The following is a 21521-nucleotide window of genomic DNA, read 5'->3' as shown; positions in this document are numbered from 1 at the left end:
CACACAACAAAAGGCCACACACACACACACACACACACACACACACACACACACACACACACACACACACACACACACACACACACACACACACACACACACACACACACACACACACACACACACACACACACACACACACACACACACACACACACGTAGCCTAGTGGTTAAAAAAGTTGGGCCAGTAATCGAAGGTTGCTTTTTCAAATTCCCGACTAGGTGAAAAATCGTTGATGTGCCCATGAGCAAGACAGTTAACTCTAATTGCTCCTTTAAGTCGCTCTGCTAAATGACAAAAATGTACCACACACACACAGTAGTACTGAACTGCTGTGTTCTGTGATGCAGCTGCGCATACAGGAAGTCAACATGACAGGGAACTTGAGGTGTTTGCGTCATTTGTAGATAAATACCACAAGCAGGGCGTCGTGTTGAACAGAGAGATAAAAGTGGAGAGGAGTAGGGGCAACAGAGCTGGTACACCATGGAGGAGGACATCAGGAAGAAAGGAATGCTCTACTTACAGCAACATAGGTTTGGCAAGGTAAGATCTGCCACAGCTCCTTTGTATCACTCTCCTCAGAATCTCTGTGTGGCCTGAACACACTATTAATATGTGTTGCTTACTTACACACAAACTCAATGGCTTCTGCCTTCTCGATATCATGAGCATGAGTCATCCATCAATCTAATAGTGGTATTGTTATCATGTAAGAAACAGCTGCTAATTGATTGAGGTTGTCAAATCATCTACACTGTAAAACAAAAAATACTGTTGTTTCAAGTAATTATTATTTAGTAAATGGTTCCACAGCCTTTTTTTTGTTTACTCCACTTTTTGGTCCGAGTGTTTACCTGAACAAAAAAATAGTTGGCCCAAACTTGACAAAAAGGCAAAAATTCAGCCAACTTAAATTTATGTTTGCTCAAATTGCCTCATATGTTCATTAAACCACAAATTATTATTTGTGCGTCTAACCTAAAACAAAAGCTGTGGAATGAGCTATACAAACACAGTGTTTTTAACATTAAAACAGAGTAAAATGCCCCACCAAAATTAGACAACTGTACAGAAAACCCCAAAATTGCTGAAATAAATTAATCAAAACAATGATGAGAGAATAGTCAGATGAACTGATAATTGACAGACATGGTGGCGTAGCAGGAAGATCTAAATGCCATGAGAGTTCAAATCCCAGGTTAGGACATTTTGAATAAAATAATTACTATATAATTCAGCATGCACAATGTAATCATGTATGTCAAAGTATGTACAATGTGAAAGTTAAAAGCACTGTGTGTGTGTGTGTGTGTGTAACCAGTTGCACAGCCTTTTTTAGTTAATGCCAAAATAATAATTTATAGTTGAATGAACATATGAGACAAGTTGAGCAAACACATACAGTTGAAGTCGGAAGTTTACATACACCTTAGCCGAATACATTTAAACTCAGTTTTTCACAATTCCTAACATTTAATCCTAGTAAAAATACCCTGTTTTTGGTCAGTTACAATCACCACTTTATTTTAAGAAAGTGAAATGTCAGAATAATAGTAGAGAGAATGATTTCTTTCAGCATTTATTTCTTTCATCACATTCCCAGTGGGTCAGAAGTTTACACACACACCCTTGGTTCACTCCAGATCTGACTGCCCTCGACCAGCACAAAAACATTCTGTGGCGGACAGCACTAGCATCGAATTGTCCCCGCGATATGCAACTTTTCAGGGAAGTCAGGAACCAATACACGCAGTCAGTTAGGAAAGCAAAGGATAGCTTTTACAAGCAGAAATTTGCATCCTGTAGCTCTAATTCCAAAACGTTTTGGGACACTGTAAAGTCCATGGAGAATAAGAGCACCTCCTCCCAGCTGCCCACTGCACTGAGGCTAGGAAACTCTGTCACCACTGATAAATCCACGATAATTTCAACAAGCATTTCTCTACGGCTGGCCATGCTTTCCTCCTGGGTACCCCAACCCCAGCCAACAGCTCCGCACCCCCCGCAGCTACTTGCCCAAGCCTTCCCAGCTTCTCCTTCACCCAAATCCAGATAGCAGGTGTTCTGAAAGAGCTGCAAAACGTGGACCCGTATAAATCAGCTGGGCTAGACAATCTAGATCTTTCTAGGGAGATTTTCCTAGCCACCGTGCTTCTATACCTGCATTGCTTGCTGTTTGGGGTTTTAGGCTGGGTTTCTGTACAGCACTTTGAGATATCAGCTGATGTACGAAGGGCTATATAAATAAATTTGATTTGATTTAGACCCTCTATTTCTAAAATTATCCGGCGCCAGTGTTGCAACCCCTATGACCAGTCTGTTCAACCTCTTTTTCATATCGTCCGAGATACCTAAAGATTGGAAAGCTGCCCGCGGTCATCCCCCTCTTTGAAAGGGGTGACACTCTAGACCCAAACCATTGTAGACCTACATCCATCCTGCCCTGCCTTTCTAAAGTCTTCGAAAGCCAAGGTAACAAACAGATCACTGACCATTTCGAAACCCACCGTACCTTCTCCGGCTGTGCAATCTGGTTTCTGAGCTGGTCACAAGTGCACCTCAGCCATGCTCATGGTACTAAACGATATCATAACTGCCAATTATAAAACACTATACTGTGCAGCCATCTTCATCGACCTGGCCAAGGCTTTCGACTCTGTCAATCACCGTATTCTTATCGGCAGACTCAACAGCCTTGGTTTCTCAAATAACTGCCTCGTTTGGTTCACCAACTACTTCTCAGATAGAATTCAGTGTGTCAAATTGGAGGGCCTGTTGTCCGGACCTCTGGCAGTCTCTATGGGGGTGCCACAGGGTTCAATTCTCGGGCCGACTCTTTTCTTTGTATTTATCAACGATGTCGCTCTTGCTGCGGGTGATTCCCTGATCCACCTCTACGCAGACAACACCATTCTGTATACTTCTGGCCCTTCTTTGGACACTGTGTTAACAAACCTCCAAATGAGCTTCAATGCCATACAACACTCCTATTGTAGCCTCAAATCTCTTAAAAACTAGTAAAACTAAATGCATGCTTTTCAACCGATCGCTGACCACACCCTCCAGCCCTACTAGCATCACTACTCTGGACGGTTCTGACTTAGAATATGTGGACAACTACAAATACCTAGGTGTCTGGCTAGACTGTAAACTCTTTCCAGACTCAATATTAAACATCTCCAATCCAAAATTAAAGAATCAGCTTCCTATTTTGCAAAACAAATCCTCCTTCCCTCACGCTGCCAAACATACCCTCGTAAAACTGACTGTCCTTCCGATCCTCGACTTCAGCAATGTCATTTACAAAATAGCCTCCAACACTCTACTCAGCAAACTGGATACAGTCTATCACAGTGCCATCTGTCTTGTCACTAAGCCCCATATACAACCCACCACTGCGACCTGTATACTCTCGTAGGCTGGCCCTCGCTACATATGCGTCGCCAGACCCACTGGCTCCAGGTCATCTATAAGTCATTGCTTGGCAAAGCTCTGCCTTACCTCAGCGCACTGGTCACCATAACAACACCCACCCTTAGCACGCGCTCCAGGTGATATTTCTCACTGGTCATCCCCAAAGACAACACCTACTTTGGCCGCCTTTCCTTCCAGTTCTCTGCTGCCAATGACTGGAACGAATTTCAAAAATCGCTGAAGTTGGAAACTTATATCTCCCTCACTAACTTTGAGCATCAGCTATCTGAGCAGCTTCCCGATCGCTACTGCTGTACACAGACCATCTATAAATAGCCCATCTAATCTACCGACCTCATCCCCATATTGTTATTTTTATTTACTTTTTTGCTCTTCCCGCTCACCAGTATTTCTACTTCATCATCTGCACATCATCATCTGCACATCTATCACTCCAGGGTTAATTTGCTAAATTGTAATTACATTGCTACTATGGCCTATTTATTGCCTTACCTCCTCACGCCATTTGCACACACTGTATATAGACTCTATTGTGTTATTGACTGTATGTTTTTTTTTCCATGTGTAACTCTGTGTTGTTGTTTGTGTCGCACAGCTTTGCTTTATATTGGCAAAGTCGCAGTTGTAAATGAGAACTTGTTCTCAACTGGCCTACCTAGTTAAATGAAGTTAAATAAAAAAATCAATCAAACAAATTAGCATGTGGTAGCATTGCCTTTAAATTGTTTAACTTGGGTCAAACGTTTCAGCTAGCCTCCCACAATAAGTTGGGTTAATTTTGGCCCATTCCTCCTGACACTGGTGTAACTGAGTCAGGTTTGTAGGCCTCCTTGCTCGCACACATTTTTTCAGTTCTGCCCACAAATTTTCTATAGGATTGAGGTCAGGGCTTTGTGATGGCCACTCCAATACCTTGACATTGATGTCCTTAAGACATTTTGCCACAACTTTGTAAGTATGCTTGGGGTGATTGTCAATTTGGAAGACCCATTTGTGACCAAGCTTTAACTTCCTGACTGATGTCTTGATACAATATATCCACATAATTTTCCTTCCTCATGATGCCATCTATTTTGTGAAGTGCACCAGTCCCTCCTGCAGCAAAGCACCCCCACAACATAATGTTGCCACCCCAGTGCTTCACGGTTGGGATGGTGTTCTTCGGCTTGCAAGCCTCCCCCTTTTTCCTCAAAACATAACGATGGTCATTATGACCAAACAGTTCTATTTTTGTTTCATCAGACCAGAGGACATTTCTCCAAAACGTACGATCTTTGTCCCCATGTGCAGTTGCAAACCGTAGTCTGTCTTTTTTATAGCGGTTTTGGAGCAGTGGCCTCTTCCTTGCTGAGCGGCCTCTTCCTTGCTGAGCGGCCTTTCAGGTTATGTCGAAATAGGACTTGTTTTACTGTAGATGTAGCTACTTTTGTACCTGTTTCCTTCAGCATCTTCTTGCTGTTGTTCTGGGATTGATTTGCACTTTTCGCACCAAAGTACGTTCATCTCTAGGAGACAGAACACGTCTCCTTCCTGAGCGGTGTGACGGCTGCATGGTCCCATGGTGTTTATACTTGTGTACTCTTGTTTGTACAGATGAACATGGTACCTTCAGGTGTTTGGAAATTGCTCCCAAGGATGAACCAGACTTGTGGAGGTCTACCATTTTTTTCTGATGTCTTGGCTGATTTCTTTTGATTTTCCCATGATGTCAAGCAAAGAGACACTGAGTTTGAAGTTAGGGGCGGCAGGGTAGCCTAGTGGTCAGAGCGTTGGACTAGTAACCGGAAGTTGGACTAGTAACCGGAAGGTTGCAAGTTCAAAACTTTGCCTAGGCTGTCAATGAAAATAAGTTCTTAACTGACTTGCCTGGTTAAATAAAGGTACGTTTAAAAAAATGATGTCAATTATCCTTCTAATGCCATGATGGAATTTTCCAAGCTGTGTGTACTTCTGACCCACTGGAATTGTGGTAAAGTGAATTATAACTGAAATAATCTGTCTGTAAACAATTGTTGGAAAAATTACTTGTGTCATGCACAAAGTAGATGTCCTAACCAACTTTCCAAAACTCTATTTTGTTAACAATAAATTTGTGGAGTGGTTGAAAAACGAGTTTTAATGACTCCCATCCTAAGTGTTTGTAAACGTCCGACTTCAACTGCAGTTTTAATTTGACAGAATTTTAGGCCAACAATAATTTTCTAGTTCGGGTAACACTTGAGTAAAGTTGAGTAAATAAAAATATGGCTGTGGAACCAGTTACTTAATAATAATACTTTGAATCAACTTGATTTTTTTGTACAATATAGCTAACGCTCATCAAGAAAGACAGTATAATGATGTTGCCACACATGACTGAAGAGAGTGTTAAATACCCTGCTGTGTTGTCCAGACTTTGCCAGCTTGTAGTCCAAGAACTCGGAAATTAGTTAACTCTGGTACGTTCAGTCATCCCTATGGTGAAAATTAATGGGGAAAGAATAGGGTTTTGTGATAAAGGCCAAAAATAAGATCTGAGGTTAACAGGCTGAGGAGATCTTATATGTTTTGTTTTATGAGATAATATCAGCAAGTTAACATGACCTTTATGAATTATGAAGGATTTGTTCTTTTTTTAATTGACAGAAATGATTCAAAATTCACAAAAAGTTACATTAGCTGATGAAAATGATCTCAGAACAAAACATATAAGATCTCCTAAGCCGGTCTTTACCACAGACCTTATTTTCGGCATTTATCCAAAGCCCCTACAAAAATGACATTAATTTCTCCATGGCAGAGTTAGTTAATACATAAAGATGCAATTACTATTTATTTTTTCCCCGTTTTCAATCCGCTCACGACACGTTTTGATTTGAGATAGTCGTCTGTTGGCATCACCAGCGGTATTTATCCAGTCATAAAGGCAAACGGCAACCAATAACTTTTATGTGCTACAGCTAAAGAGTTCCATAGTTCAGTACCAGAGACTTATATAGATTAAGGAGTCTTTGTTTAGTTAAACCAGGGGGAATAACCTATAGTTAAGGTCAATTTCCTGTCAGGCTAGACTTTCCTGATGTGTTTGTATTTGCTCCAGGAGTAGTATTGCGGGTCTCAGACCAGTCTCGAAATCCCTCATAGAGGGTTTTGTTTTAATGGTGCAATAGCAGCAGTAGCAACCAATCTGCAAAACCCATCTCCACTGTGGTAGACTGAATCAATCACATTTCTTTGTTGTAATTGCAAAATATTTTGTTTTTTAAAAGGAACTTCACAGAGTAAAGCATCCAAGTTATTCCCCTCGACAGTATTGAGCAATGCCATATGAAGAGCAGTGTTGACAATGGATTCACTTTATCTTCCTCTTTTCACCTGCTGAACCAGTTGGATACTGTCAAACCTATTCCATGCTATATGAAGTGAAACTAGTAATAGGGCTTACCAGTAGCCTCATGAAACAAGCAGAGACATCCTGTAACGGTTCTCGTCTGTCGAAGGAGAAGCGGACCAAAATGCAGCATGGTAGTTATTCATGTTCTTTAATAAATGAACTAGACATGAAATAACGAACAAAACAAAGAACGACCGTGAAAACCTATACAGCCTATCTGGTGAACACAAACACAGAGACAGGAACAATCACCCACGAAAGACTCAAAGAATATGGCTGCCTAAATATGGTTCCCAATCAGAGACAACGATAAACACCTGCCTCTGATTGAGAACCACTCCAGACAGCCATAGACTATGCTAGATACCCCCACTAAACCACACACCCAATACCTAACAAAACCCCAATACAAAACACACCACAATAACCCATGTCACACCCTGGCCTGACCAAATAAATAAAGACAAACACAATATATTTCGACCAGGGCGTGGCAGAACCCCCCCCCCTAAAGTGCGGACTCCCGGACCCCACTCTATCAATGTCTTAGTCCCTCCTCCTCACGTCCTTGGATAGTCGGGACTGAGGGGCAGCTCGGGACTGAGGCGAAGCTCGGGACTGAGGGGAAGCTCGGGACTGAGGGGAAGCTCGGGACTGAGGGGAAGCTCGGGACTGAGGGGAAGCTCGGGACTGAGAGGAAGCCCAGCACTGAGAGGAAGCCCAGCACTGAGAGGAAGCTCAGGCAGGTAGTTGGATCCGGCAGATCCTGGCTGGATGGCGGTTCTGGCAGATCCTGGCTGACTGGCAGATCTGGAAGAGTCTGGCTGACTGGCGGATCTGGAAGAGTCTGGTTTTACTGGCGGATCTGGAAGAGTCTGGCTGACTGGCAGATCTGGAAGAGTCTGGCTGACTGGCGGATCCTGGCTGACTGGCGGACCTGGAAGAGTCTGGCCGACTGGCGGATCTGGAAGAGTCTGGCCGACTGGCGGATCTGGAAGAGTCTGGCGGATCTGGAAGAGTCTGGCCGACTGGCGGATCTGGAAGAGTCTGGCCGACTGGCGGATCTGGAAGAGTCTGGCCGACTGGCGGATCTGGAAGAGTCTGGCCGACTGGCGGATCTGGAAGAGTCTGGCCGACTGGCGGATCTGGAAGAGTCTGGCTGACTGGCGGATCTGGAAGAGTCTGGCTGACTGGCGGATCTGGAAGAGTCTGGCTGACTGCCGGATCCTGGCTGACTGGCGGATCTAGAAGAGTCTGGCCGACTGGCGGATCTGGAAGAGTCTGGCTGACTGGTGGATCCTGGCAGACTGACGGCTCTGGCTGCTCCATGCTGACTGGCAGCTCTGGCTGCTCCATGCTCACTGGCGGCTCTGGCTGCTCCATGCTCACTGGCGGCTCTGGCTGCTCCATGCTCACTGGCGGCTCTGGCTGCTCCATGCTGACTGGCGGCTCTGGCTGCTCCATGCTGACTGGCAGCTCTGGCGGCTTCTTGCAGACTGGCAGCTCTGGCTGCTCCATACGGACTGGCAGCTCTGGCAGCTCCTTGCAGACTGGCAGCTCCTTGCAGACTGGCAGCTCTGGATGCTCCATGCAGACTGACAGCTCTGGCTGCTCCATGCAGACTGGCAGCTCTGGCTGCTCCATGCAGACTGACATCTCTGGCTGCTCCATGCAGACTGGCGGCTCTGTCTGCTCCATGCAGACTGACAGCTCTGGCTGCTCCATGCAGGCTGGCAGCTCTGGCTGCGCTGAACAGGCGGGAGACTCTGGCAGCGCAGGAGAGGAGGAAGGCTCGGGCAGCGCTGGAGAGGCGAGGTGCACTGTAGGCCTGATGCGTGGTGCTGGCACTGGTGGTACTGGGCCGAGGACACGCACAGGAAGCCTGGTGCGGGGAGCTGCCACCGGAGGGCTGGTGCGTGGAGGTGGTACTGGGTAGACCGGACCGTGCAGGCGCACTGGAGCTCTTGAGCACCGAGCCTGCCCAACCTTACCCGGTTGAATACTCCCGGTCGCTCTGCCAGTGCGGCGAGGTGGACTAGCCCACACTGGGCTATGTAGCCGAACTGGGAACACCGTGCGCTAGGCTTGTGCCATGTAAGCCAGCCCAAGGAGACGCACTGGGGACCAGATGCGTAGAGCCGGCTTCATGGCATTTGGCTCGACGCTCAATCTAGCCCGGGCCGATACGCGGAGCTGGAATATACCGCACCGGGCTATGCACCCGCACTGGAGACACCGTGCGCACCACAGCATAACACGGTGCCTGCCCGGTCTCTCTAGCCCCCCGATAACCACAGGAAGTTGGCTTAGGTCTCCTACCTAGCGTCCCCATACTCCCTGTGAGCCCCCCCCCCCCAAGAAATATTTGGGGTTGACTCTCAGGCTTCCATCCGCGTCGCCATGCTGCCACCTCATACCAGCGCCTCTCAGCTTTCCCCGCCTCCAGTTCTTCTTTGGGGCGGCGATATTCTCCAGGCTGAGCCCAGGGTCCTTCTCCGTACAATTCGTCCTCCCATGTCCATTCCTCTCTTTGTTGCTCCTGCTGTTGCTGTTGCCTGTTACCACGCCGCTTGGTCCCGTTGTAACGGTTCTCGTCTGTCGAAGGAGAAGCGGACCAAAATGCAGCATGGTAGTTATTCATGTTCTTTAATAAATGAACTAGACATGAAATAACGAACAAAACAAAGAATGACAGTGAAAACCTATGCAGCCTATCTGGTGAACACAAACACAGAGACAGGAACAATCACCCACAAAATACTCAAAGAATATGGCTGCCTAAATATGGTTCCCAATCAGAGACAACGATAAACACCTGCCTCTGATTGAGAACCACTCCAGACAGCCATAGACTATGCTAGATACCCCCAAAAAACCACACACCCAATACCTAACAAAACCCCAAGACAAAACACACCACAATAAACCCATGTCACACCCTGGCCTGACCAAATAAATAAAGACAAACACAATATATTTCGACCAGGGCGTGACACATCCCTTAAAATATGAATATTGGCCTTCTGTGCCTCTGTTGCTGTCTGACCCCATGCTTTGTCTACTCCCCTACAGAAATGGAAAAAGGTCTGGTCGATCCTGTACAGGGAGAGTACCTGCTCCATCTCACGCTTGGAGTTCTTTGAATGCAAAGATGGTGCGAGCACCCTGGAGAAATCAGACAAAAACCTCCGCAAGCAGCAGGAGAGCAAGAAGGTGATCAAGCTAAGCGACTGTATCCGGGTGTCAGAAGTGGACATGGAGGGCTCCCCGAAAGACTGTGGCCAGTTCCATGTGGAGACTGCAGACAAACTTTTTGTGTTTGCTGTGGAGATGGTCGAGCTGGACGACTGGACACAGAAACTGTGCGAAATTGCATTCCCTGTACGTTCAGTCAGATCCCTTGTTCTGTCAGGTTTGATTCTGCTTAAAAGTAGAGGGATCACACTTTATATGATGCTGCATGTCCAGTTCATGTACAGTTCAACATAGGGCTGGGGACCTAAATCATAACTGATATACTGTAAACATACATACAGCAATATATGACATTACACTTCAAAATATTTTTGAAAAGCAAGCAGATAACTCAGGAACTCTATATCACGCTATATAGAAAAAATACTCTGTCACACACTGACTTCTGAGAGTTGACACTACCATCATGTGATGAAAAACAGTAGCAGTAGCAGCAGTAGTTTTTGGCTGACTGTTGAAGAGTAATGGCTCACTCTGCTTGTGTTTTGAACTTAGTTAACAGTCGCTCCCTTATATGCTTTGTATTAGCAAAATACAATTTAGGATGAAAAAAAACAGTGCCAAAGCAGTAGCTAGCCCGCATTACCCATCATCCAACGAACACTGGTGAAACAGCAGGTACAGATCTAGTGCTTAGTACACAAGTGAACACTGTTATTATTACACACAAGCACAACCAACAATACAAACATTCCAAGGCCCTGCAGTCTGTTTTCTTCTTCCAATATGTGGAAATGTTGACATTCACAGTATGTTTATGATGGTATATTTGACCAATGCAGATGAACTGGGGTGAGAAAGGAGGGATGAAACGTAACAGTATGCAGCGATCAAAGGAAGATGCTGCAGAAATGGGGATGGAGGACAACTCTCTGTACAGCAGAAGAGACAATGGTAAGTCTTTGCTATTTACCCCATGAAGGAAATCATATATATAATAGCAAGACACATACACTCGTGCAAGCACACACACACACACGCACGCACGCACGCACACACACACACACACACACACACACACACACACACACACACACACACACACACACACACACACACACACACACACACACACACACACACACACACACACACACACACACACACACACATAGGACATTCTCAGTTAACTGCAGAGAAAAGTGTAACTTATACTGTATGTCTACATACGTAGCACTTGCCGTGGCCCACTGTATTTAATACATCCCTGAGCTCTTTCAGGTCATGGGACACTGTTCTTTGACATTCATCTAATGTCTTGTAATGAGAGGATAAAGGTGCCTGACGTGACTCAACTCATCAGCACTCTGATCAGTTACTGGAGTGTATACTGGAGTGTATACAGTGCTCAAGTTGAGGAACCTAGGGCTTTAAATAAGTAAGTCATATTGGGGTGTATACATTGGAGCATTACAGTAACAGGACTTCAGATTAATTTGAATAAAGGAAGTGCTTCTTTATATTTTCCATTTGAGGTAAATGTTCAAAAAACTTGACTATACAGTATATAAAATAAAATAAAATATAAATGTCAATATATAAAATAAAACCAAACTGCATTTTGTAATACATTTTCTGTGGCCTCTTACACACAGACACATTGTGTACATCTCTGTCTTATTTTGACTGTTATACATAGTGGAAAATTGTGACATATTTTCCTGTCTTGTGGTTGATGAGCATTGCACCACCAGTGTCCGCATGTTTGCACATTGACCACTTACTTATCAGTCAGAAGAGTAGCATCCTGTTCTCTACTGTTTTCTGTTCTCTACTGTTTTCTGTTCTCTCCATGTCTTAAAAGTACAATGAGGCACTTACTTTTGACATATACATTTGATCTGTTAAATATCACATCCTTTCAACCAACAACATTTAGGGCTGATTTCTCGGACATAGGTGAATAGAAGCCCTGGACTAAAAAGCTATTTCAATGGAGATTCTCCATTGAGCATGCTTTTTAATCAAAGACTTAATCTGTGTCTAGTTTTTAGCTATGTTTTTCTCATCCTGGATCTTGGATATTCTTGTCTACAGCTGTCAGTTCATTATTGATAAAAACTAGAACAAGATGTGTCCTTAGCAGCAACATCGTAATTGCTACAGCATTGTGGCAGTGATTTGAGTTAAGTATACCAGTATGTCTATTTCTGAGGGCCTGTAACCTATGTGCGGTCAATTATTAGTAGATGCATGTGAGGTAAACCAGAGCCTGCGTTTGAGATCAGGAGCTTAACAACTTCAGCATGCAACTTTCTGCTGACAGGCCTGCAGCCAGTGTATCGTTCTGAGGGTAAAACACACACTCTGATTCAGATTGTTTATGGTATTTACTGTTGGATTACAAACATGTAACAGGATATCTGTGTGTGATATGAATAGGCATATCTCCACTGAGCTGATCGTAGCCAGATACTGTATGAGCCAAAGCAAGAATAGTTGTATAATGTGAAAATAGTGCTTGGGCTTCAAAAATATTTTTTTCTATCAGCATTACACAGTATATGTAAGTAGTCATGGCACCTTGAGTTGAAATGTCTACAGTGACTGTGTAGTCATCCATCCTGAATTCTCTGTTTTTTTTATTTCATGTGCCATTTTCAGTCATGCAATCCCATGCCTCTCATAAACTTACAGCAAATGCATGTGGTGCACCAGGCAGAGGAAGCAACTCCTCAACCTCAACCTTCTGAAACAAGCACCTGGGAAGATATTAACCCAAAAACCAAAACACTTATCCACAGCATTTTACATGGCCACGCTTAGTTCAATGTGCCTCCAAATAGACCTACAGACAGACTGCAAAGTATCACATGACCTGAAGGCAATGTAGAACGGAACATTTTTTTAAAAATAAATTCGGGTGAGAAACTGGTTTAGTGGTTTAGGCTCATCCACCAGTGGCAAAGAGGTGGAGCTGAGCTACTGTATAGAGAAGTCAGCGAGTTTATTTTAAGAACAGGGTATTTCTGTCAGATAGGGCTTGGATGTAACAGGAAGTCAATAGGCCCTTCTCTCTTTTTCTTGGTTGAGGAAGTCCTGAGAGGTTACAAGCCAGTGCATCTTTTCAACGAAACATCCTCTACTCAGTGCAGCAATATATCTGTGGCTTACTAAGTCATATTTTACAAACATGCTGCTCTGCTCAGCTCTGTTACAGAGTCTCTCTCTCAGGTGCTGCTCAAAGACGCTACAGTGAAGATCCAGCTCAGTCAAGGATGCTTTCAAAACATGACAAACGGATCTATAAAAAAATGCAGCAACCCAATGGTTGTCAATGGGAGCAGTGTGTTGGGGACGGGCCTAGGGTTGTGGTGTGCTGTCAATCAGAAAAGTTGCCAAGATATGTCCGTCACAACCAATTAAAAATGTAGAACACCGTTTCTTGCTAACTATTTCTCCCCACCCTACTAAACCGCTGCGTTTGACATGTCCCAGCTAGCAATGAGGAATCGGCCCAGAAGCGGCCCTCTTCCGGGGGGCCAGAACTGATTGAATCGGCCCGGAATCGGGTGTCGGACTCAGCCAGGAATCAAAATAAATGACTGCCCAGAATCGGCCCAAGTTCATCGGGCCGTGTCCGTCTACCGGAAATCAGCCGAATTTGCTGGCATCTTACCAGAATCCCCCCAGAAGCGGCCCGATGCTAATTTAAATAAATGTATACAAAATTACCCGATTTAGTAATTTTAAATATTACTATTATTCATTTTATACATACAAATATACCCATCCACAAAAAAAAACATTTTGTGTTGAAGGAAACACCATACACTTGGTGAACGTGTCAGTGTGCATGCTCCTGGCCCGCCACAGGAGTCGCTACAGTGCGATGGGGACACAGCAACAATGACAAAATATGGGAAAAAAAATCATAAAATGTTAATTATATAAAGCATATGTAATCATCTGCCAGAGAGTAGCCCTAATCGTCCCGAGCCCCAAGTTATACATTTGGGCCAGATATCTCACACCGGAATCGGCCCGAGCTCAATCCTCGCATCCTAGTCATAAGTAATACTCAGGCCACATGAGTAATAAGTAATACTCGGGCCCAGACTCGGGCCACATGACATTTGACTCTCAGCCAAGTGCACCTACTCTCAGCCGGAATCGGCCCAGATCCACTGTGCTAGCTGGGGTGTTTCATGCATTTTGGTTTGAAGGCACCCTAAAGGGAAGGGATACTGATGGATGTGACAGGTTTTCACAAGTGTCGGTTTTCATCCTTTTCATCCACGAGTGGAAAGTATTTTCTTTGAAACCATGCTAACACATTGTGAGTCTGATCTACAGTATATTCAAACTACTATTACATTAGCTCTCTCTAAAGGGATTTGGAAAATGTACGTACAGCACCTTCAGAAAATATTCAGACCCCTTGAATTTTTCCACATTTTGTTAGGTTACAGCCTTATTCTAAAATTGATTCAATTGTTTTTTTCTTCTCACAATACCCCATAATGACAAAGCATGATGTATGATGCTGCCACCACCATGCTTCACTGTAGGGATGGTGCCAGGTTTCCTACAGATGTGACGCTTGGCATTCAGGCCAAGGTTAGATTCTAAATACATGGCACTGTGTAGGTCTAGGATTGGTAATGAGAATGCATTACACTTTTCTCTCACTTAAAGACTGTTATCCAAGTGAATGGAAAACAGGAGTAATATGCCTCTGGCTGTGACTGGGATTTGATCTCCCTCCCACAGAGCAACTGACAAAGTGCAGTTCTCTCCCCCATAGCTTATGTTCATTGCACCGACTGTAACTTAGCTTGTTTCGTTCATCATGGGAACCACAGTAGCAGTGGGGAGGGGGTCCAGCACTGGAATGATCACTTTAGAACTGGAATTTTGGGGGAGGAAATCAGTTAGCCTGCAGTACAATATGCTAGGACCTGACAGAGAGTCTGGTGTTGTTTAACTCTGCACTGTACAGTTGAGGCCAAATATATTGTCACACTTGCACTTTTCAAAAATAATTCACTATTTCTTCTAAAAAAAACGTTTTTAAAAATTAAATAAAACCTGTTATTAGATTTTCAACATTGAAGAACCAATTACATTTCTGGAAACTTAAGTTTACATTTTTGATTGAGAAAATAAAGACAAATGGCATGGACAAAATTATTGCCATTATTGCCACCGGGCTAGTACTTGGTTGTGCAGCCTTTGACCAAGATAACTGCAGACAAACACTTCTTGTAGCCATCAATGAGCATGCTGCACCGTATACTGACAATTTGCCCCACTTCTTAACAACAAACTGCTCTAATTCTTCAAAATTTGAGGGATGCCCTCTACCAACTGCTGTTTTCAGATCTCGTTATAGCTTTTATATGTGATTCAGATCTGGACTCTTCGCTGGCCACTCCAGAACAGTCGAGCACTTCTTCTTAACTTCTGGCTGCTTTTTTATGTGTGTTTGGGGTTGTTGTCCTGCTGGAAGACCCACAACCTTCAATGTAGACCCATTTTTTGGACACTGCCCACTCGGCACAAACTGGTTGAATCAATGTTGTTTCAACGTAATTTGACAACATATTGTGACGTTGAATCGACGTGGAAAAAATGAATCAACCTAAGCTTTTTTTTTGACAGTGACATTTCAACAACAGGATTATAGTGTCTTCAGAAAGTATTCATATCCCTTGACTTATTCCACAATTTATTGTGTGAGAGTCTGAATTCAAAATTGATTAAATAGATTTTTTTTTGTCATCCATCAACACACAATACGCCATAATGACAATGAGAAAACATGTTTTTACAACATTTCAAATTGCAAACGTATAAAAAACAAAATACAGAAATGTAGTTGACAGAAGTATTCACACCCCTGAGTCAATACAATACATGTTAGAATCACCGTTGGCAGCGATTACAGCTGATGAGTCTTTCTGGGTAAGTCTCTAAGAGCTTTGCACACCTGGATTGTACAATATTTGCAAAACATTCTTCAAGTTCTGTCAAGTTGGTTGTTGATCTTTGCTAGACAGCCATTTTCAAGTCTTGCCATAGATTTTCAAGCCAAATTAAGTCAAAACTGTAACTAGGCCACTCAGGAACATTCCATGTCATCTTGCTAAGCAACTCCAGTGTATATTTGGCCTTGTGTTTTAGCTTACTGTCCTGCTGAAAGGGGAAATCGTCTCCCAGTGTCTGTTGGAATGTAGACTGAACCAGGTTTTCCTGCTTAGCTCTATTCCATTTTCTTTTATCCCCCCCAAAAACTCCCTAGTCCTTGCTGATGACAAGCATACCCATAACATGATGCAGCCACCACTATGCTTGGAAATATAAAGTGTGGTACTCAGTGATGTGTTGTTTTGGATTTGCCCCAAACATAACACTTTGTATTCAGGACATAAAGCTAATTTCTTCGCCACATTTTTTTGCAGTTTGACTTTATTGCCTTATTGCAAACAGGATGCATGTTTATAAAAACAATATCAAAAAATTGTTCAGGCATCCTTCTTTTCACTCTGTCATTTATGTTAGTATTGTGGTGTAACTACAATGTTGTTAATCCATTCTCAGTTTTCTCCTATCACAACCATTAAACTCTCTAAATGTTTTAAAGTCACCATTGGCCTCATGGTGAAATCCCTGAGTGGTTTACTTCCTGTCTGGCAACTGAGTTAGGAAGGACGCCTGTATATTTGTAGTGCCTGGATGTATTGATACACCCTCCAAAGTATAATTCATAACTTCACCATGCTCAAAGAAATATTCAATGTCAGATTTTTTTTTTACCCATCTACCAATAGGTACCTTTCTTTGCAAGGCATTGGAAAACCTCCCTGGTCTTTGTGGTTGAATCTGTGTTTGAAATTCACTGCTCAAATTGAGGGAACTTACAGATAATTGTATGTGTAAGGTACAGAGGTGAGGTAGTCTATCAAAAATCATGTTAAGCACTGTTATCGCACACAGAGTGAGTCGAATGTATTATGGGACTTGCTAAACACATTTTTACTTGTGAATTTATGTAGGCTTGGCATTACAAATAGGTTGAATACTTACTGACTCAAGACATTTCAGTTTGAATTTTGTATTAATTTGTAAAAATGTCTTAAAACGTAATTCCACTTTGACATAATGGGGTATTGTGTGTAGGCCAGTGATACAAGATCTCAATGGGTCAAGGGGTGTGAATACTTTCTGAAGGCACTGTATGTCATCATGGTAACCAAATTCCAACATAGACAAACTTTGTATATAATGTCAACGCAACCAAATATCAACATTTGAAGGACAGTTTGTATAAACTAATCATTTGTATGTTGGATTCACATCTCCATCAACCAATAATGTAAGTCAAAGAATAGGACTAAATCAAATCAAACTTAATTTAAAGTGCATTTAAAGCTTGATTTGATTTAGTCCTATTCTTTAACTTAGATTTTTGTTTGAGATGGAGACGTGATCCAACAAATCCAGTAGTGTAGTGGAGGGCAAATGCAAGTAAGCACAGTTTACCCCTGTTTTTTTTGCCAAGTTTACCCACAATTTGCAGAAAAATACATTTAAAGTATAGGAAGAGTGACTTTTTTCCCTGCACTGGTGTTCAGTGAATTTTTTACCACGACATCACTGAACATATCAATTATTAATTTGTAGACAGATTGGAAGAAAAGCCAGACTAAGTCAGTGGCACAGATTGAACTATTCAAGCAAAAGATACAACTCCGTTCAATGTTGATATTTGGTTTCATTGACAACCAAACACAATGCAATATCACTTTTGAAATACTATAAAAACTGTATATGGGTTTACATACTTTTATCACTAGGTGTAAAAAACCATGTGTAATAAGGACACTGCAATTTGAGTCAGTGTGATACTGTTTGCGTTGAGTTAGAGCAGAGTGTCTGTCTGTTTCCCAGACTGTCTGTCTGTTACATCCTGTCTGTCTGTTGTCTGTTTCCCAGCATTGAAGGAGTTCAGGGTGGTGGTGAGGAGGACGGAGGCAGCAGAGCGCTGCAAGCTGAGAGGCCCATATGTTCTACGAACAGACTTCGACAGTCTCCTCCTCAAAGAGCCCAAGTCAGGAGAGGTTCTTTTCACCTGGCCTTACCGCTACCTCCGGAGGTTCGGACGGGACAAGGTGACCTTCTCATTAACTGTCAACTACAAAAGCCCAGTAATCACAACAACATCTAAAATATCAACAAATATCTCTTGGAATGGTTGAGGATAGGGTTGTAATATTCCGGTAACTTTCCCAGTATTCCAAGGTTTTCAAGAAATCCTTGTTGGGGGATTCCTGGATATCCCGCTTTTTCCCTCCTGATTTCACTAATCTTCTTACTGTGACTTCTGGGAATTTTGGGCAATTTTTGCAACCCTAGTTGAGGAAAATTATTTTAGTGTTAAAGAAAGGTGACCCAAATACAGTACAGTCTTTAAATAAAGCACAACGAGGTTTCTCCCTATGAGTGAATAGCTGATAATTATATGTAAGAAACTTTCCTTCAGAGTGAAGTTTTAACCAATCTCACACAAATTTCTTTACAGGTGACATTTTCTTTTGAAGCGGGTCGCAGATGTGACTCTGGCGAAGGTAGCTTTGAGTTTGACACCAAACAGGGCAACATGCTGTTCCATGCCCTGGAGTCAGCCATCAACCTCCAGAGGAGTGCAGGCCTACCCCTCCGACAGGCCTCAGGAGGCCAGGAGATGGACCCTGGGCCCAGGCTCCTGCCAGCAGAGGAGCCGGGTGTTTACAGCACCGTCAATGAAGCCCTGCAGAGGGACGGATCGTCTCCCACACACCTCCCCCAGGCCAAATTGGAGCCCCCCATGGAGAAACTCCTCACCGGGGTCAAGAGCCTGACACTGGACACCAGAGGCATTCCCTGCAAGAACCAGGTGAAGAACATCTCCAGCTGCCCTCTGATGAACAGCGAGAGTCAGACCTACTCTGAGATCAACATGCCTCTGGAGAGGAGGCAGCAGGAGGATAAGCCCTCCCTCAGCCTCAGCTCTGGACCCAACCACTCCTCAAAGGACTCAGACTACTCTCTCCCCTTTGACACCATTGCCAAGAACCTGATGGCAGACATGCTGCTTAGTGTCCACCTCCCCCTGGGGGTGGAGCCGCAAGGCTGTGAGAGATCAGGCTGCCAGGGGGACGATGCTCCAGATCCCCTCTATGACAGCATTGATGAGTTGGCCATCCGATCAGGCCTAAGTAGGTCTGAGGGCACTAAAGTCAGATACACGAAGGCAGAGCACATCTATGATGAACCGGAGGGCTGTGCTGCAGCTATAGCTTTGGAGCCCAACTGCCCCACCTCTGTTTACGATGACCCCGAGGAGGTCAGAGGTCAGGCATGGAAAATCATGGGCACCATAGTTGACCCCAATGGCCACGAGTATCCATACAACCCTCACGTTGACGACTACGCTGTCCCCAAGCCACCTAAGAGAGCTTTTCCGCCGAATACACCCCAACATGAAGAGGAGGAAAACTCTCCGTATGATAACGTGAGGGTGAAAATTAATTAATGTGAAAAAAGAGGGTGCCCACATCAAAGATGTCATCATGAAAAGATCTGGGATACTGTGTGAGCCCATTGTAAACCTGAATTCAGAGGATTTCTCAAGATTTTTTGACTACTTTTCCCTGATGCTTCATAAAACCACTATGCCCAACATATTTTAATTTAATCGTGGTTTATCATATACCCAATTTCTGCTGTGAAGGCCTTGAATACACAATAACTACAATAACCTACATTAACTTATATATATGTTTTACACTGTATGCTGTTGTACAGTCTTTGGCCAGCAGGAGGTACCAACACAGCGTGACTCCAAGTTTTCTTTGGAAGTACTTTTTAATATTTGAAGCAGGATGTTTTGTATAACGAAGTTACTTAACTTGTAAATCTGAAAATAAATGTGATCTTTAAGTCCTATGGATTTTGATACTGAATCTGTCTGCTCAGCATCTATTTGAAAAATATAATTAATAGGGGTAAAAAGTTCTGGAATACATTTGCATTATTTGAATCTCTGGAAAAGTATTTCCTGATGCTTTTCATGTGGTAGAAGTACAATGTGCCCCAGAGAAATCCTGTATTATCCTGTATATTGTACAGTGGCTTGTGAAAGTATTCACCCCCATGGCATTTTTCCAAGGGGGTGAATACTTTCACAAGCCACTGTACAATATACAGGATAATACAGGATTTCTCTGGATTCCCCCCCCCCAAGTCAAAACTTTGTAGAACCACCTTTTGCACCAATTACAGCTGCAAGTCTCTTGGGGTATGTCTCTATAAGCTTGGCACATCTAGCCTCTGGGATTTTTGCGCATTCTTCAAGGCAAAACTGCTCCAGCTCCTTCAAGTTGGATGGGTTCTGCTGGTGCACAGCAATCTTTAAGTCTGGATTGAGGTCTAGGCTTTGAAGGGGCCATTCCAATACATTTAAATGTTTCCCCTTAAACCACTTGAGTGTTGCTTTAGCAGTATGCTTAGGGTCATTGTCCCGCTGGAAGGTGAATCTCCGTCCCAGTCTCAAATCTCTTGAAGACTGAAACAGGTTTCCCTCAAGAATTTCCCTGTATTTATCATTCCTTCAATTCTGACCAGTTTCACAGTCCCTGACGATGAAAAACATCCCCACAGCATGATGCTGCCACCACCATGCTTCATTGGTGGGAGGGTGATCTCGGGGTGATGGGAGGGTGATCTCGGGGTGATGGGAGGTGTTGGGTTTGCGCCAGACATAGCATTTTCCTTGATGGCCAAAAAGCTCAATTTTAGTATCATCTGACCAGAGTACCTTCTTCCATATGTTTGGGGAGTCTCCCACATGCCTTTTGGTGAACACCAAACGTGTTTGCTTATTTTTCCTTTAAGCAATGGCTTTCTCTGGCCACTCTTCCTTAAAGCCCAGCTCTGTGGAGTGTATGGCTTAAAGTGGTCCTTTGGACAGATACTCCAATCTCTGCTGTGGAGTTTTCAGCTCCTTCAGGGTTATCTTTGGTCTCTTTGTTGCCTCTCTGATTAATGCCCTCCTGGCCTGGTCTGTGAGTTTTGGTGGGCAGCCCTCTCATGGCAGGTTTGTTGTGGTGCCATATTTTTCAATTTTTTAATAATGGATTTAATGGTGTTCTGTGGGATGTTCAAAGTTTCTGAAATTTTTTATAACCCAACCCTGATCTGTACTTCTCCACAACTTTGTCCCTGACCTGTTTGGAGAGCTGCTTGGTCTTCATGGTGCCGCTTGCTTGGTGGAGCCCCTTGCTTAGTGGTGTTGCAGACTCTGGGGCCTTTCAGAACAGATGTATATATACTGAGATCATGTGACATTTAGATTGCACACAGGTGGACTTTATTTAATTCATTATGTGACTGTTACGGCTTTTCGTTGTGGGAAGGAGAGTCGGACCAAAATGAGGCGTGTTGATTACGATTCATGTTTAATGACAAACA

The 21521-nt window shown here is 43.6% G+C and overlaps 1 protein-coding gene across 2 annotated transcripts; it reads left to right on the top strand.

The window, feature by feature from the left end:
- The first annotated feature begins 418 nt into the window (after nt 1-418).
- dok2 (docking protein 2) lies at nt 419-19997 on the top strand. Of its 2 annotated transcripts, XM_064974208.1 has the most exons (5): nt 420-547; nt 9885-10193; nt 10850-10961; nt 18006-18186; nt 18597-19997. In XM_064974208.1, the coding sequence occupies exons 1-5, from the start codon at nt 488-490 to the stop codon at nt 19582-19584; spliced, it is 1650 nt and encodes a 549-aa protein (XP_064830280.1). In that variant the 5' UTR covers nt 420-487; the 3' UTR covers nt 19585-19997. The 2 variants fall into 2 exon arrangements, with proteins under 2 accessions (XP_064830289.1, XP_064830280.1); XM_064974217.1 differs by lacking the exon at nt 9885-10193 and having other exon boundaries at nt 419-547.
- Nucleotides 19998-21521: the final 1524 nt, after the last annotated feature.

The sequence above is a fragment of the Oncorhynchus masou genome, chromosome 1 (genome assembly GCF_036934945.1).
Source record: "Oncorhynchus masou masou isolate Uvic2021 chromosome 1, UVic_Omas_1.1, whole genome shotgun sequence".
NCBI lineage: Eukaryota > Metazoa > Chordata > Actinopteri > Salmoniformes > Salmonidae > Oncorhynchus > Oncorhynchus masou.
Note: the sequence above shows the minus strand (reverse complement) of the source record. Positions and strands in the feature narration are given on the sequence as shown.

Bases quoted from the DNA above. Each gene is read 5' to 3' on its own strand.
- dok2 (XM_064974208.1), top strand. From the start codon at position 488: ATGGAGGAGGACATCAGGAAGAAAGGAATGCTCTACTTACAGCAACAT. The intron at 548-9,884 runs GTAAGATCTGCC...ACTCCCCTACAG, and splicing joins AGCAACATAGGTTTGGCAAG to AAATGGAAAAAGGTCTGGTC. The intron at 10,962-18,005 runs GTAAGTCTTTGC...TCTGTTTCCCAG, and splicing joins GTACAGCAGAAGAGACAATG to CATTGAAGGAGTTCAGGGTG.